This window comes from Melospiza melodia, chromosome 6 (genome assembly GCF_035770615.1).
Source record: "Melospiza melodia melodia isolate bMelMel2 chromosome 6, bMelMel2.pri, whole genome shotgun sequence".
Taxonomy (NCBI): domain Eukaryota; kingdom Metazoa; phylum Chordata; class Aves; order Passeriformes; family Passerellidae; genus Melospiza; species Melospiza melodia.
Genome location: NC_086199.1, coordinates 17,905,578 through 17,922,470, shown reverse-complemented (window position 1 = coordinate 17,922,470; position 16,893 = coordinate 17,905,578). Strand labels below are relative to the sequence as shown.

Here is a 16,893-nt window from a genome sequence, read left to right as displayed (position 1 = left end):
TCACATAATGAAACATAAAACTATGGTATCATTACATTTTCAAACAATAAAAACCATTTGCTGAAATTTTAAGCATTTATGGTATTCAGAGAATGATAAGGCTTGGGGAACCAGAAAGTAATGTTGTAGGGGAATTGGTATCAGTAATTTGCATCAAATTTCTCCAACCGATGAGTATTTGAACTAAAGTAGGCTATGCATTTTGAGTTCCTAAAATATGAGCTATAATGATGGGAAAAAAATACCTAGCCTCACTGAGAGTGCTAAGGGGGGAAAAATAAGAAAAAAAAGCTGCAAGATGTTTTTGACACATCAGTTTCAAGTATTCTTATTAGATAAGAGTAACATCAGTGATGTGCGAAACTTACGCAGGTCATAAAGAGTAATTCTAGGGAGCTGCTGTATATTCACTATTTCAAACTGGCTGTTGTGTTCAGGAGGTCATTGTAGGCAAACATTCCAATAATCTCATCCTTAAATAAGCAACACAGGACTTCACACCATGGTCTTTTAAAATGTTTGAATTAGTTTTACTGACCTATTTTTTACATCTAGAAGTACTACAAATCTTCGCTTCTTTTATCTCTTACATGTGATAAGTCTCATTTGAACAACTTTGGTATTAAAATTTTCATTTCAAAAAGAAATCACTCACCAGGAGAAAATCTGATTTCTGAAATAACATCTTTCCTATGCTGGAAAGAGACCAAATCCTCCAGGGTATCTGCATTAACTATCAAAAAACTTCCATCATTGAGACCAACAGCTAATGCTTTTCCATCGGGGGAAAAGCAGCAACATCTGCCTCCTATGAGAAATAAAGAAATTGCATTCAGATACATTTACAGTGCATTATCCTTCTTTCAGATCTATCTTTCCATTAGTAAAGGAAAGCTAATATCATCCTAGAAAACTTCCAAGGAAGCTTTCCATATGCTGCCAAAATAATTTCCAAGCTGTGGCAGCACACAAACAGGTACACAGGCCCAGAATGTTAGAATTTTCATCTTAATTGATATCTGCTCTACATCAGTAGTACAGATTAATCACTATGGTCTGTATATTTCTAACTTGATCTCCTTCCTTGTATCTGGTGCTGCCTGTTTGTTACCATTTGCTCTGATAAGGAGAACACAGCTGGAAAAGACCCACTGGATTCATAGGATTCAGTCATTTGCTATCACAAACAAGACAGTAAGTCATAGAATCCTTCCAATGTCAGTGTTGTTTGAAAAACAGTTTTATTTCCAATTTAAATTTATGTATGGTCAACTTATATAGATTTGTTCTCGTGCCAGAATTTTCTGTTAACTTACATATTTTCCCCTGCTATTTGTTCCTCTGATTAACCTGTAGACAGCAATCCTTTACTTAGATGGCTTCACCACAAGGCTTTGCATTCATTATCCTGTAGTTCCTTTCACCATTTTCAACTTTTAGTTTAATTGCATTCAGCTGAACACAGATGAGAAATGCACACCAAAAATATTCTGATTTTTGTCTTGTAATTTACATGAGTATTGCACTATGTCTTGGGGAAAATACCTCACTATCACATGTAATTGTCATTCAACAAGATGCTGAGCCTTCTGCTCTTTAAGTCATCTACACAGACATTTTTCTTAGTCACTGATCTGCCTTTTATCATTAACAAGTTGTATTTCAATTCCATTAGTCTGCAGAAGCATACATCTTTTTCTGTACAGTACACAGGAACTTTTTAAGATTGCCAAAATATCTCAAACTGTGTATCATCAGCAAATAGTCATCAGAGACTTTTTTTGCGAAAAGTACTCTTAAACATATTATGAAATATCAGCTTTAAGACGAGCAGAGTTCACCAACTAGAAACTTTCTTGTTTAATCCCTGCTTATGTGAGCTTGTAACTCTTCTACCTTTACTTTGTCAATCTAAATAATCTTCAATTAAGCTTCCCATTATGTTTGAATCAAACTGCAGTGTTGAATGCCAAACAGACAAAGCCCACTGTATTCTTTTATCTAACAAAGTATACATAGAATTAAAAGCTTGTCAGGGCCACTCTCATCTAATCCTGAAAAAATCACCTTATATGATGTCACTGATTTTCCATCTGTCAAAATAGAATTTCTTTATATCCTAAACAACAAGTGAAAATTTTATGATTTCTCTTTTCTTGACATTCCAGATCCTTCAAACATTCACAAAGAAAATTACAAACATTTATTCTAAGATTTCTTCCAAAAAATTCTAGATTCAAAGTCTTAAAAAAGCCTTGGAATATTATAAGCAACATAGCATTTATGTAATTGACTCAATTTTATTGTTAATTCAGTGACTTAAACAAGTTGCAATTGCAAATAATCTTCAGAACAGCACTACATAGAATTTTTTGTGCAGATTCATTAGCTTAAGGGCTACATAACTAGTGAAGATAGCATTAATAAGATAATTTGAGCAAAGAAAGGAATTTATTCTGTTCTCAAGTCCTGCTTTCAAAACATTCATAATGCTTGTAAATGTCAATTGCATCAGTAAATATTTTTTCATACTAAGCATCTTACCCTTTTTCAATTTGCGAACAGCTAACATACAATGGCTAGGAGATAAATCCCATATTCTTAAGGTTTTGTCATCACTTACAGTGGCACAAATAGGTAAATGAGGATGAGTAGCTAGACCCCAAACTTCCCCCTCCATGTGACCCTGAAAAAACACAATTAATCAGATTTCTTTTTATTTTAAATTGAAATATGAAAGTAAAAAAAAAAAAAAAGAGAGAGAAAGAATATGCATTATTTAGAGGATAATAAATATCTGAATAAAACCATAGAACACCTGAAAAAATTCACTCTGCTACTTGTGCAAAATTTTAGTAATTTGTACTACAGAAAGCTTCTGCAAAATAATCCTCACACACACCAGTGGCAGGGACAGTGGGACTGGGTGCACCCTCAGCAGGTTTGCAGGCGACACTGTGTTGAGTGGAGCACCCAGCAGGCTGGAGGAAGGGCATCCCACCCACAGGGGCCTGGGCAGGCTGGCACGTGGACTCCTGCCATGGAGCCCAACAGGGCCAAGGCAAGGTCCTGCATGTGGGTCAGGGCAACCCCAAGCACAAACGCAAACTGGACAGAGAATGGACTGAGAGCAGCCCTGATGAGAACTTGGAGGTTTTGGTGGGCAACAAACAGGACATGAGCTGGCACTGTGCACTTGCAACCCAGAAAGAAAATTGGATCCTGGGCTGAATCAAAAGAAACTGAACAGCAGCTCAAGGGAGATGATTCTGTCCTTCTAGCCCACTCTGGTCAGACTCCAGTTCTGTGTCTGTCTCTGGAGTCCTCAGCACAGGAGAACATGGACCTGTTGGAATGGCTCCAGAAGAGGGCCACAGAAAGGGTGAAAGGGCTGGAGCACCTCTCCCATGAAGTCAGGCTGAGAGAGGAGGGGATACTCAGTCTAGAGAAAGCTTCAGGGAGGTCCTGTTGCAGCCTCTTAAAGGGGGCTGATGAGAAATATGGGGACACTTTTCAGTAAGGTTTATAGTGACAGGACAAGGGGTAATGGGTTTAAAGTAGAAGAGGGTAGATTCAGACTAGATAGAAGAAAGAAATTTTTTATGACGAGGGCAGTAACACTGGAAGTGCTTGCCCAAAGATGTTGCAGATGCCCCATCCCCAGAAACACCCAAGGTCAGATTGGATGGGGCTCTGAACAACCTGATCTATTTGAAGATGTCCTTGCTTACTGCAGGGGGCTTGGACAAGATGATCTTTAAAGGTCCCTTCCAACCCAAACTATTCTGTGAACAAGTTTTTTTCTTTATATTAGGTTCTAACATTTTCTTTAAAAAAATACAGTTCTTTATGTATTGCACTGGCCACTCAGAAAGGAGAGAGTCCAGAGATTTTTACTTAACTAAGAAAGATAAAAATATGTTGATGCAATATAAAAATCTGTTTTAAAAATGCAGTTATTTGGTATGACAATTTTTTTTACATAATTACAAGTAAAATCTCAAAACAAACAACAAGGAGACAACTTTTATTTAGTACTCAAGAGAAGTTATTAAGGAATTTGGAGGAAGACCCACTATTTCAGACATTTTTCTTATTTTTTTCAAAAAAGATCTATAATCTTAGTCTGTTTGGAAGGATAAACCAATTGAACAAACTATTAGTGGAATTCTATGTTCTGTCTTGCTCATTAAGGAGTCATAATGGTCTACTCTAACTAAAAGTGATAGTAACTTCACTAGTAGTTAAAGTGTTTCTTATTGCACAAGTCTTCACTTGAGAAATAAACCACGTTAGTGGTATGACATATTTGAGTGCTATTTAACACATACCTGAACCAGCAGAGTTATTGGTCCACTCTTATCTACCTCCAATATTTCACCATTCTTTGTGCCCACTAGAATATGACCATGTCCTAACGATATGGCACGTATAGAAGGATTATCTTCTAAGAGGAGACCTAGAACATTAAAATGTTAGAAGATAGGATTCTCAATTATGCCTTAAAGAGGATTTTTCACACTTATGCACAATAAAATCTCACTGTAGAAAAATCTCACTGTAGAAAAATCTACTTTCTTACTGTAGAAAACATTGCTGCAAAAAACAATGTCTGGATTCAAGTGTGAGGAATCAGCAATACATCAAGAAGTTTAACAGGCCTGACTCTGTACATGTCAGTTACCAACTATAACACTATTTGCCTCCAATTTTGGTAGCTCCAATTCTAGCTTCTTGTAAACAAGCCATGACAATGAGATGCAAATCATCAAATCATCTACTTTAGAACACAGGAAACATAATTTTAAGGGAAGGAGATGGAAGAGAAAAAACTATCCAGAATGAAAATACAGGGAACTGTAAATTAGCATTAAGATCAAAAATAAGTGGTAGAAATGGGAAAAATAGGAATGAAAATGTTCTTTAATTATTTCAAAAGACATATGCATTTACAGAAAATTAGCTACTAACACCTTGCAAAACTAACCCCAATTCTGAATTCCTTCCCTTTTCCGAACCAAAAAAGATCAGACAAGATGTCATGATCAGAAATATAAGAGGCTTTTTGCTTACCACTTTAATAAAAACAAATCAAAGCAGGAAAACATCTGCATGATAAGAAACAGCCAGATCAACTAATTTAGGCTAATAATAAACTAAATATTATGACCTGAACCCACCAAATGTGCAAACTGACACCCTAAACACACAACTCTAGTCTCAACAGAAAAATTACTTATTAAAAATCAATAAAGCTTTAAAAAATTTATTTTAGTATTCATTATGTCAAATGTGGATTCCCTCTTACTGTGGAAAGCAATTTCACAAAGATTTCTAAAGAATGTACTTTAAAAATAGAACAAAACATAGGATAAAGTCTGTGTTACCTTTGGATCCAGGAGCCAGAGCAGCCCTTTTGATGGCATAGGTTTTGAGACAACGTTCAAAGGTATCATCCCAGAGAGCCACCACCCCATCCTTTCCTCCAGTGACAAATCCCTGGGGGAAAAGAAATAAAGATCACTGGTTATATTTGATTATTATCTTTCCTTAATTTTCAGAGATTTCTGCCAATACTGAAAATGGACTATATACAACACTGTAATGCACAGAGCTACAGATGTTAGAGATGAAAGGAACAGGAGCAACAGAATGAGTGATTTCTCCTCCTGATGAAGGCACCACAGTTCTGTGCAGTGCATGTACACGGGCTGGATTTAGAAGTTCTAGCCTGTATGCTTCTACCATTCTAGAAAAATAAGAACCAACATACTATAGTATTTTCCCTTGATATTTAGCCTCCATATCCCTTTGGCATTTCTTCTCATTACTTAAAGCAAAACTTAGTACTGCAAAAATTTGATTGGCAGTTATAATTTTGAAATATATGTGCATTTGAGCCATTCTGTCTTTAAAAATTATATACAGGTATTTAACAGGTATGCTTAATACTGAAATCATTAGTTCTCTCCTTTGGAGCACTCAGCTCTTGTAGTATGAATAACACATACTGTCCAATGCTACTTTTCTGAAATGCAAATATTGGAAGGTGGAGTGACTTGGTCTAACACAGCAAAACACCAACATAACATTAAAGACACATAACATTAAAGAAAAAAATAATCTAACTGGAACACTCATCCATATTTAAGTACATGCTTAAAGGCTTTCCTGGGCTAAAAAGAAGCCAAGAATCTGGAGAAAGTACTTAATGATTTACAGAATGAATTTATCTATTGGTACACAATAGTTACACTACAAAATAGTACAAGTATAATCTTCCTCTCTCACAAGCTCACATATTCCATTGGACATACTGATGCTTAAATCAATTCCTGCTATTTTTTAGCAAGAGCTTATGAAAATTACTAAGATGTCACTGGCCACAAGGGTTTGAGAAACAACATGCTACACAATAAGAATAAGAAACTGCATAAACACTATTTTGCACTAATGCATAAAACACTAGTTTGAATCGGGACCACACAAGGCTTTTCTGTAATGAAAATAAGAACATGGATTCCTGGGTGTGGGAAAAGTTTGGCTTTATCATAGACTCTTTGTCCAGACATAAAAAAAAGCAATGAGCAGTTTATTTACTTTTTCCAATGCGTGCATGCTGAACACAGGACCATCATGTGCTTTGACAGTTTTTATGAGAAACACATCTCTCCAAATACACACATCCCCCGTGGAGGTTCCAGAGAACGCCATCTCCTCTGTCCAGCCATACACTGCACACATCATTGTGTCAGTTCTTCCCAATGCACCTATGCAGCCCTTTCTCCCAATTAGTCCTCCTCCTGGTTCAGACCAAAAAGAAGTCATTAGACATCTGCTTGGAACTATAGAACAAGAACTACATAACCATACCTACAGCAACAAGTCCTTTTCTTTTAGTCCACCCATGCTCCCCCAAAAAATGAGATACAATATTATAGTGAACAGTTATACTGTCAGTAACAGAATATGCTCTAATTCTGAAAAGTGTTCTTACCTGCTCTCCGCCAGAATTTCATGTGTTTAATTCCAACTGTAATCAATTTATCAGGCATGTAAGGATTAATCTTAACAACAAAAATCTTATCTTTGCTTCCCCTGAAATGCAAAGCAAAATCATTTAAATATAAGTGTAACTCTTAATATTTTTAAATAGGGTTGGGAGCAGTTTTTTGTTTTATTTTTATGTATACCTGCTCTATCTTGCCAACATTTACTTTCAAATCATTACTAATAGTTTATAATGAGGAAGTAGAAAACTAAAGAAGCAACATATTGTGTCCTGTGCTATTTTCATTACTTTTCAGTTTCCAAGGCAGGTGAGTAATTATGTTACTTCAAAGAGGCACAAGGGGGCATTTTATTTGCAAAAGAAAATGTATTTGCATTAAGTTTGGGTATATGGCATTTAGATCTTTCACAGCTCATGATACTTAAAGGAGCGAAGTCAAAAATGTTATTTTAAGTTTGCTTATCTTGGAAACAAATTGCCATTGTCATTCCCCATTTAGCTGATTTTTTCCGTTTTTGTTAGAAAAAAATTATGCTGCTATTACATGTTTGATGGAAATTACAGTTAGTTCTAAAAATGTTAAAACCTTGTGTGTTCTAGATTTCTTACTACGCTTCTATAAAACTAATGCTTTGCTTCAGTCCTACAGTATGAAAAGCAGCTTTCAGCTATGTTTGCCATCCATGCAAAGCAATGCTTATAGATTGTTTTTCTTTACTTAAAATGCAGAAGAGCACCCAATCTCTAATTTTGGCTCCTTGTTCAAAAGGGACAATAATCTTTTATTTTCTGTCCTTTCAGACCACTACATGAACTAGTGGCTGAATGCATTAAAAAGTTTCTTTCAAAACTCACAGTCATCTTCAAAGTACAGATGCTGCTCTCAAAAATTCTAATAAATTCCTTCAATTTGTGGGTGAGAATTGAAAAAAAAAAATTAGGTGAAAGGCAGATAAATATCTTCAGAGAAGCCAAGCTGCCTGGGCTTTTGACAAGTAACTGGGAATGGAATATCCTTCTTTATCTACATCATCTATTCAGAATTTTCATTCTTTAGTGGATAAGAAATTCAACATGTTTTTAAAAATAAAATGGGAGTCAATTAAATTAAAGAGCAATAATGGATGAAAGGGAAGCTGACACTTTTTAAAATGTACTGCAGAGAGTAATAAATCTTTTTAAAATCTACCTAGAACAACGTGTAGAGTATAAGCACTGAATCCAGACAGAATGGAACAAAACCCACTCACACTACAGCTTTATCTAAAGCAATAGATCCTTAGGAGAAAAGAAAAAGTCAAAGGTTTAAATAACATTACTCAAAATTAGAAATAGGATTCTATCTTGTAGATTAAAACAATTTAATAAACATGTATTAAATAATCTGCACAGAAACAAAGAAACTTTTGAAATATTTAACCTTTGGATGTTACTTAGACCAATTTCCTGTTCAAAGCAGAGCTGAATTCTAAGTTAGATTAGGCTGGTCAGGACCCAGGAAGAAAATGGAAAGAACCCTGAAGAAAAAAGAACTCTGCAAAACAACTGCAAATGACTACTCCAAGAAAGGTGCAACCTCTGATGAAAAAGATCTGAACATGCCACATATCACAGTTTTTAAGAGGGCAAACACAATTGCATAGAGTTTTAAAGAAAATATTTCAGAACACAGCAATGTATCCTATGCCATCTTTCCTCACCAGTTGAGCACTGTAATAGTTCTAGTTGACTATCAGACCTTCATTTACTTCTTCCACAGAAAGTTTTTAACATGACATAAACATTATTGTCTGCATCACTTATGTAACAGGAAATGCTAATTTATTAGAGAACTCATATTTTTAAGTGACTATATTTTTCTTACCGACATTTGATAGTAAATCTAGGTACAGATTTTTAAACATAGTTAAATTCCTACCTTACTGCTGAAAGCTTTTCTCCTTTCTTCCAATCCCAGAGTACAATAGTGTGATTATCATCTATTCCAACAGAAGCCAATCGTTTCCCATCCGCTAGAATAATACATTTATTATTAAGAGAGTAGATAGATAACTATGTTGCAATAATAAGAAACCATCTAAAAATATTATAACTTCACAAATGTTTTAAGAATGTACAAACAAGTAAATAAGCATATGAAGTTTTTAGAGGTATGCTTTTTCATCCATTTGCTTTTAAACTCGGATGAAGTGTAGCACTTTAAATTATCCTGTCTCAAATTTGAATTTAGAAGCTCTGTGTTCATATTAAATCCCTTGTTCAGTTAGCTGTTGACATTGTTGCACAAAAACGTTCACTACAGGTTGTTCTTGTGAAAATTTCATGTTCACTCTGAAAATCTCTGTTCATTTCTGAACAGGAAAGCACTGAAGCCATATCATGAAATTTGTGAAATGCCCTTAAACTTAGTAGTACTGTGAAGTCTTGGAAAAGTTTGACACATATTCCACATAAACTTTCAATAAACAAGCTGTTTGTGCTCACTCTAGATCAATAACTTTCTGACATGCATCCATTTTTGGAATTGCTATATATCTGTGCCAGAATTTGAGAAATGAGATTCATATCTTGCAAAAAGAGAAACCAAAGAAAAAGGCATCAAAAACCTCAAACCATTCATCTTTGTGATCTCACATTGTCGCTGTGAGTTCAGAGATTTTATCCAGGAAATCCAAACAATTAAAGAATTAATAGAAGTTAGTGGAGCAGAGGAAATTTAATATTGGTACAGGAATTCAGTGTAGGGGGTGTAAAAATCTCAAGGGATTTAACTGATAGTCTTATGTTAGTTTAAGGTGGAGACAGAGCCTGTGTTTCTGACCAGAACTCCCTGACCGGACTTCCTGAACTCAGTATCAGTGTGCTTTCAACACAGCTTTCAAGATTTCATTTAAAAAAGAAAAAACTGCACACCCAATCATTTTGCTCAAAAAAGCTTCTTACACAGTTGTAAAGCAGACACAACACTCCAGATCTGGGCACCTGCCCTGTACAACCAAACCAAATTCTGAAGTGCTCAGCTCAGCTGTTAAACAGGACAGTAGCTGTTCTTACATTTCCTATGTGCAAGACTCCAAAGGAGGTTTTTCTAATGAATGTTCATTGTAAGACAGCATGTCTCCTTTGACATTGAACACTGGAGAATATTTTTAATACAAAATCTGCAGTGTAAAGGAACCCCCAGTTTCTCAGTAGAACTGATTATCTTGTATTTTCACACAGAAAAGGAAAAGTGTAAATAAATAAATAAATACTTATTACCTGAAAAATCAACAGCACAAACACCATACTGGTGATAGCCCTTTAATACTGAGAGTGGCTTTATTGTTTCTGTATCCCAAATGTGTATCGAGGAATCTCGACCAACCTGAAAGTATACATATTCATAGCCATTTTTTCATTTCTCAGTTATTTTACACATTTTTTAAAAAGTATTAAGAATACTTCAAAAAGTATTTGAAAAAACATTACAGTGATAGAATTTTCCTAGTATTACTGTTGTCTGGATGGCAGGATATTATTCCTTTTGCTGCTTCCCAAAGACCATTTCCCAGTTGACTTAGGCACATTAATCACACTTAACTAAAGTCCTCCTGCGCTGGGGGAGGGGAGAAAAAAAGCCCTTCATTGATTGCAGTGTAGCATATTTATTCCATCAATTTTTCATCAATCATTCCCTGTCTAAAAATAAAAGGCTATTTTTATTGCTAGTATGTCAGCTTCTCTACGTTTCAGAAATCAAGGTGACTTCTGCTGCTCTCTGGTGTCATTACAAGGCAGATTCTAACACACTGATACCTGTAGCACAAAAATGCACTAGTGTAGGCAACAAACCTGGTAAGAAACGCAATATAACTTATTATTTTCAACTATGTATAAAAGCACTATTGGCCAGCACTTAAAAGATTATTTGCTACTCCAAGGGTTTTGCACCCCACTGCATAAATAAAAGGGTTACAAAACCAAAACAAAACTCTCTTGCATTAAGATACAGCAAAACTAGGATCTATTTCTGGTTTTGTCACAAACTTAATGTTAGTATTTGTAAAGGTTTTCAGAATCTCCACTATCAGGAAGCTCTGAACCAGGGTGGTATGAGGAATTTGATTACTGCATTACTTAGTTTCCTCATGTAACATAGCATACAACAATATGCAATGTGTATGTAGTATAAAACAGTGTATAATGGAGTGTATCTTTCTGCTGAGAGCATAAGTTATTGTAAATTCAGGGACATTTTTATTCACAGCCTCTACTATTCCAAAATTAAATCAACGCAATTCTTATATTTAGGGCTAATTTCTTAACTGACCCACAGAGTTATGTTAATCTCAACATTTTTATAGAAATCAAGAGCATAATAAGCAAAAGTTTATTTCTAGAAAAAAAATTCCAATTTATAATACAGTAATAAGAGCAACAATGATAAAAATTAAAAGCATAAATAAAAAAACATGAAATATCAGCTCAAACCTTCAAGTCCTAGTGTATAAATATTTACTGGAAGAATTGTTTGTTTGAAAACATGACAGAAAATAATTTATCCAAAATAACTATCTAGCAAAAGATAAAATTAACTATTATTAGTATTATAAAATGAATTCAAACAACATACACTCCTTTGCTGTATGCGCAATCAGTACACAGTTTGTGTATAGGTGATGATGAAAAGCGTAATGCATTAAAATGGAATGCCAGACTGTAACAACTGCTCACTTCATACTGTAAAATAGTAAATGAATGCAATGATAATATAGATAATTTCACAAAGCAAATGTTAAAAAATATATTTTATCTGCACATTTCCTCCACCTGTTATCAAGAAGCTGCAATATAATGCCGAATAAAATTATTAATCTATTCTTAGTTTTAAACGATGTTCAGAAAAACTATGGAGAATATACTCTTACCATGATACAAATAAATGTAAAAAACACTTCTGTGTCAGTATTTTCCCACTATTCCATCTGCAACAGAAATGCAGTCCTTCATCTGAATAAATGTAGACTGGATGCTCTTTCCCCAAGACCTTTCTAAATTCAGTAGTAACAACTTTGGATGGTTATTGCAGACAAACACGAGTCTCACCTGGCCTGTTGCCACGTAGTCCTTCAGGGGATGGATGGCAAGGCAGAGGATGTCGTCGTCGTGGCCCAGGTAGAAGCGCTGCGTGTTCTGCTGCCGGTTGTACACCACCCCCACGGCTGCCACGTGGTACACGATCTCGCCCGTCTGCGTGTAGAACAGGTTGCTCCGGCAGTCGTAACCCCTGTAACTGAGGCAACAAAAAAGGTTTGTGCACCAGAGCCATAAACATCTATACTGAAACTGACATAAAGTCATGCCGGTGAATTTTTGCATGTAAAACTCGCGTTACTTACCAATTACCGTTTTGGGGTTATAAAATTTTGAATATACTTTCCCATTCTTAAGGGAGCATCAATTTATCAATCTAATTTACTACTCAGATGCCAGTACTACAAGCACTAGTTTAAAAGTGGCACTTAATTGTTACTTTCCACAGCTAGTTTAGAAGAGAAAGTAATAGCTAGCAATTTTTTCAGACCACATGGAGAAATTGGGCATGCAACATGTAGTTAAGTAAAGTAGAGAATGTCCAAAGTATTAGTTCTGGCTTTTTCCTACTGCTCAAAAATCAGACAGCAAAACATGACCATTTCTGGAAACTTGAAAGGAGAAAAAAAAATGTTTTTTTTTTATAGAACAGTTTCTTTTTCTGAACTTTCTGCTCTCATAGTGGTACAGGAACTAGCATGAGTAGGCCAATTCCCAACTAAGGTCTGTATACACTATCTCAGTACACTCATTTCTTCCTAGGTGTGACTAAGACCATGAAGTTACATCCATCTTTCCTTATGTACACAGTGCAACCATATGCACTGGGGAAGTAATGAATCCGTAAGGCAGCTGACCAACTTCAGTTTAATGAATATTCCAAACACCACAAATCCATGTTTGCAAACACTAGATCTGTGCATCACTGGAAAACAACAGAGCACATATGTGGAACAGATTTGAATATAATGTATTTCAGCAGGCTCACCAATATTACACACAGTGGTATTTATATCATTGTATGTGATTAGAGAAAAATTACTAAGATCACCACACAAAGTTCTTAAACAGACCAGCAGATAGTCCAGGTCCACTGCTCCCTAGAAGAAGAATATTGTATTTCATGAACTTGTGTCTCAGACTTTTGGAAGTTGATGAAATTCCTTCCTGCCCAGTTCTAACCTGTCCAGGTCCCTCCAGATGGCAGCACAGCCATCGGGTCTGCCAGCCTCTCCTCCCAGCTTTGTACTGCCTGCCACACTGTGAAGTCCAAAGTTGGGTCTCATTAGATCACAAAAAAAGAGAAGTGAACTTCTTAAACCGGTGAAAACTGTGATAGCACAGAAATAAAGCATTTAAATAGGGCTCCCTTCAACTCACTGTTTAGACTGGTATTCACAGGCAGATTCTTAACTACAGATTTGGTCCTAGTCCAGCAACTTTTCAGCAGCTCCTGAGTTACTGTCCCTTCAAGGTCTCCAGCAGAATCTCTCCTCACAGTTGATCTGAGGCTTAGCTATGTCTGCTGCCTACTCTTCTCAAAGTGACCAACAACTTAGACTCAGAATACAACTGCAGGCTCTTCAGTCCTGCTGTGCTCTCCCTCCACCCACATCCTTCCTTCCTTCCCACAGCAGCACGTGCAGATGTTGGGAAGCTGATTTCTGCCTAACCCAGAGCGCTGTCTGCTTGCAGCCTCCTTAGATGTACAGCCACTAGGTTTTTAAGGAGCAGAATATACAATTACCTACAGAAACTATGAAGAAAAAAACAAAAATAACATATCATAGTATGTAACATCACCATTTTAGGTACTTGGCAACACTCTGTGAGGGGCAGGGATTATAAAGGCAGGCACAGTGCCAAAGAAGATACCTGAACCTATTGCTGCTCAGACATCATTTTCCTGTACTTCACTCTGCACTGTACTCCACTAAACATGCTAGATTTTCTTTGCAAGCAAAAGTAATTTTTAAAAAAGGTCAAATATTCACCCTAAAGGAAAATATTAAAAACACAAACAAACAACAAAAACCAACATCTAGGAAAATATGCATGCTGAAAGAAATACTGAAAATTGAGGAATTTCTTGCAAGCTTAGCAGTTGCCTATAAAAGTAAAAGGTGTGAAGACACCAAAAGAGTTTCAGGTTCTCCTACACACAACCCAGAAACTCAGAAGTTTCCCAGCTCATCAGAACAATTGCCTATATACCCTAAATTAAACCTAGTGAAACTGAGTACATCAGTGCCATGTATCACAGGACTACTCAAAATATCCAAAATGTGATGCAGGAAAATAGTTCTCATTATTCATAACTTCTTGTGATAGAATGTAATTTTAGTTAATTTCCTCCAAAAATTGGTACAATCAATTTTTTACAATTAGAATTACAATTAGAATACAACATAGTTTGTCAAAATATCAAGCAGTGCCAACAAAGACTCTTTGTCACCACATTAAACACATTTGGTCTTTCCCACGGGCCAGTTTACTAACTCCTTGACAGTAAAGGTACTTTTTTCCAGAGGGAAAGTGATGGGACTAGGTTAAACAGCAATGAAAAGAAGCATATTGCAATGTAGAAGGTAATTCCCTAAGAATATTCTACACTTTTCCAAAATGCTTACATCTCCATATTATTAAACCAATTTAGAACTGAGAATACTAGCTAATCTCTGAAAAAACATTAAGAGAAATAATTTATTCACATGCAGAAAACAAACCAAAGAAATTTACAAGGCATCTTTATTAGCAACTATAAATTAAATAATAATGAAAGAAGCTCTGTATGGTAGTTACTGAATAATATATAACAAGGCACAATAAAAGTAAGAATGCATTTTGCCAGAGTTAATTGTCCAGGATTGATTCAAGTTAATGTGACAGTAATTATCAGAAGAAGATGTAGCTTCCTAAGTGGAAGGGAAAAGAAATGGCCATTACCAAAGTCATGAATAGCAGGGGTTGCATTCAATTTGAGATTTAGACATGTAAACATAAGTGCTCACATGTTTGTTAGATACATGAATTCCTACATTTTAATCAATACTCTTGTAGTCAACTGAGTCAGTTGAACCAGCAGGGCTGCTCAGCAGCCAACCATCAGCACTGCATTTTACCTGAGCCAAATCACTCCTCGTGCTCCACTGATTACTGACTGAATCCCCAGTGACTGTGATGGAAGTTTAGATATACACATAAAACCATTTCCTTTTGGGCACATCACTGTGAATAACCTGAAGCTGAACCCTACCCACATGTACAAGTTACACATCTATATCCAGCTAACAGGCAACTTCACAAGTACTGTCCTCCCTGGGAAAAGAGTCAATGTCCATTGCTTGTCTAATGCTGTAAGAGTTTCAAAATTTGCATGTTACTCTTTAAAACATATGTGGGAAGCTTCCCCACGTACTCCAATCCTCCTTGAAAATCTCTAGAAGAACCAAATATCAAAACGAACATGATTGAGAACAGAGTCTTTAGTACAAAGGTGGAGACTTAATTTTTTTAAAAAATATTCTGTATAGCAGTAGTTTTCTCAAGAGGACCCACTCAGAGACTATTCCCTTCAGATGCTATTTGCAGGTATTTGTAGGAATCCATGCAAGATGTTATAAGGCTCTCCTTATAGAGCATTCCCATGTCATCTTGAAACTGCTACCAAATTTGATCTTATGGTAAGGTTAGTTTATTGAATATCCTGAAATTCAAACTAGATTGTGCTTAAATACTTTGAATGTTGAAAAATAATTCTATGACTCTATGAATATTCAAAAATATAAAAAAACATTCTTGTGAAATCAACAGTATAGCTCTGAGAGAATACAAGGCATGAGTATTACATGTGCATCTTTATTTCCTGCCAGCAAAAAGAAAGCATAATAAGCATCGAGTCCAAGACAAAGGTTCTTCTGATTAGTGCATGTTTCTGAACCACCACCTTGCCAAATACATGGCAGAATTAAAATACAGGAATAATCAAAAAGAGGCCAGATTTGTACACCAATTTAACAAAGTGTGTCTGATCACGACTGAATCAGATCTCTTAGAGAAAGACACAAGTGACCCTCTTAACAGAAGTTCTTTCCTCATCCATATTAGTCAGAAGCTGGCTCACATACTCTGAATTTTATTTCCTTCCAAAATAGGAAGTAACCGGAGGTTTATAAGATTTCTTACAGGTTATCAAAAGATTTTTAAAATTTTGTCTTTCACGGCAATTGACAAATTCAAAGCACAACACTAACAAGCTCAAAAACAAAGAAAAGAGAAAAAGCTTCCAGTTCCCTTGATTTAAAAAAAGCACCACCTCTTAAATTTTCTAGGAACATCCAAGACATTTCCATTGCAGCTAAAGAAAGATGAAGCAAAGCAGACTTCCTGAATCAGAGAATATGCCTATTACTCACTTGGATGTGGGTCACTTTAAAGTTAACAGCCTGGACATTGAGAAAAATCTGTTGTTCAGCAAGGATTCTTCATTAGTTTTCTTGATGCCCATAGGGTAACCAGACAGAACTCAACAGGACATTCTACTTCTGGTCATTGCTGGATATTCTGGTCAAGCTTCACTTCTGTTGTGAAGGAAATAACAAAAATACCAAAGATCCAGGGCCCTTGCTTGTGCTACATCTCCGTCAGGATCATTTGGTTTTATTCTTAGACCAACCTTTAAAGACTACATACAGCAGCTACCCACCTTAATGCATTCTCTATGCAGATATCAAAACCTTCAACTGAGAATTTGGGAGCACCAAAAAGAGAAATCAAAAACCCCAGCTCTGTACCAAGCTTCCCAG

The 16,893-nt window shown here is 35.9% G+C and overlaps 1 protein-coding gene across 5 annotated transcripts in view; it reads right to left on the bottom strand.

Moving 5' to 3' along the window:
• Window positions 1-16,893, bottom strand: part of EML5 (EMAP like 5) — a 97,716-nt gene that overhangs the window by 37,480 nt on the left and 43,343 nt on the right. For all 5 annotated transcript variants that reach the window (XR_010028280.1, XM_063160145.1, XM_063160146.1 and 2 more), the window contains exons 14-22: window positions 12,101-12,287; window positions 10,274-10,379; window positions 8,931-9,024; window positions 6,998-7,098; window positions 6,601-6,803; window positions 5,388-5,499; window positions 4,332-4,459; window positions 2,545-2,686; window positions 656-808 (exon numbers count right to left, since the gene is read on the bottom strand). Coding sequence is in view for 4 of the 5 variants with exons in the window: in XM_063160145.1 (XP_063016215.1) it covers window positions 656-808; window positions 2,545-2,686; window positions 4,332-4,459; window positions 5,388-5,499; window positions 6,601-6,803; window positions 6,998-7,098; window positions 8,931-9,024; window positions 10,274-10,379; window positions 12,101-12,287 (1,226 nt within the window). In the remaining variant the exon portion in view is untranslated. The remainder of the gene's footprint in view (window positions 1-655; window positions 809-2,544; window positions 2,687-4,331; window positions 4,460-5,387; window positions 5,500-6,600; window positions 6,804-6,997; window positions 7,099-8,930; window positions 9,025-10,273; window positions 10,380-12,100; window positions 12,288-16,893) is intronic.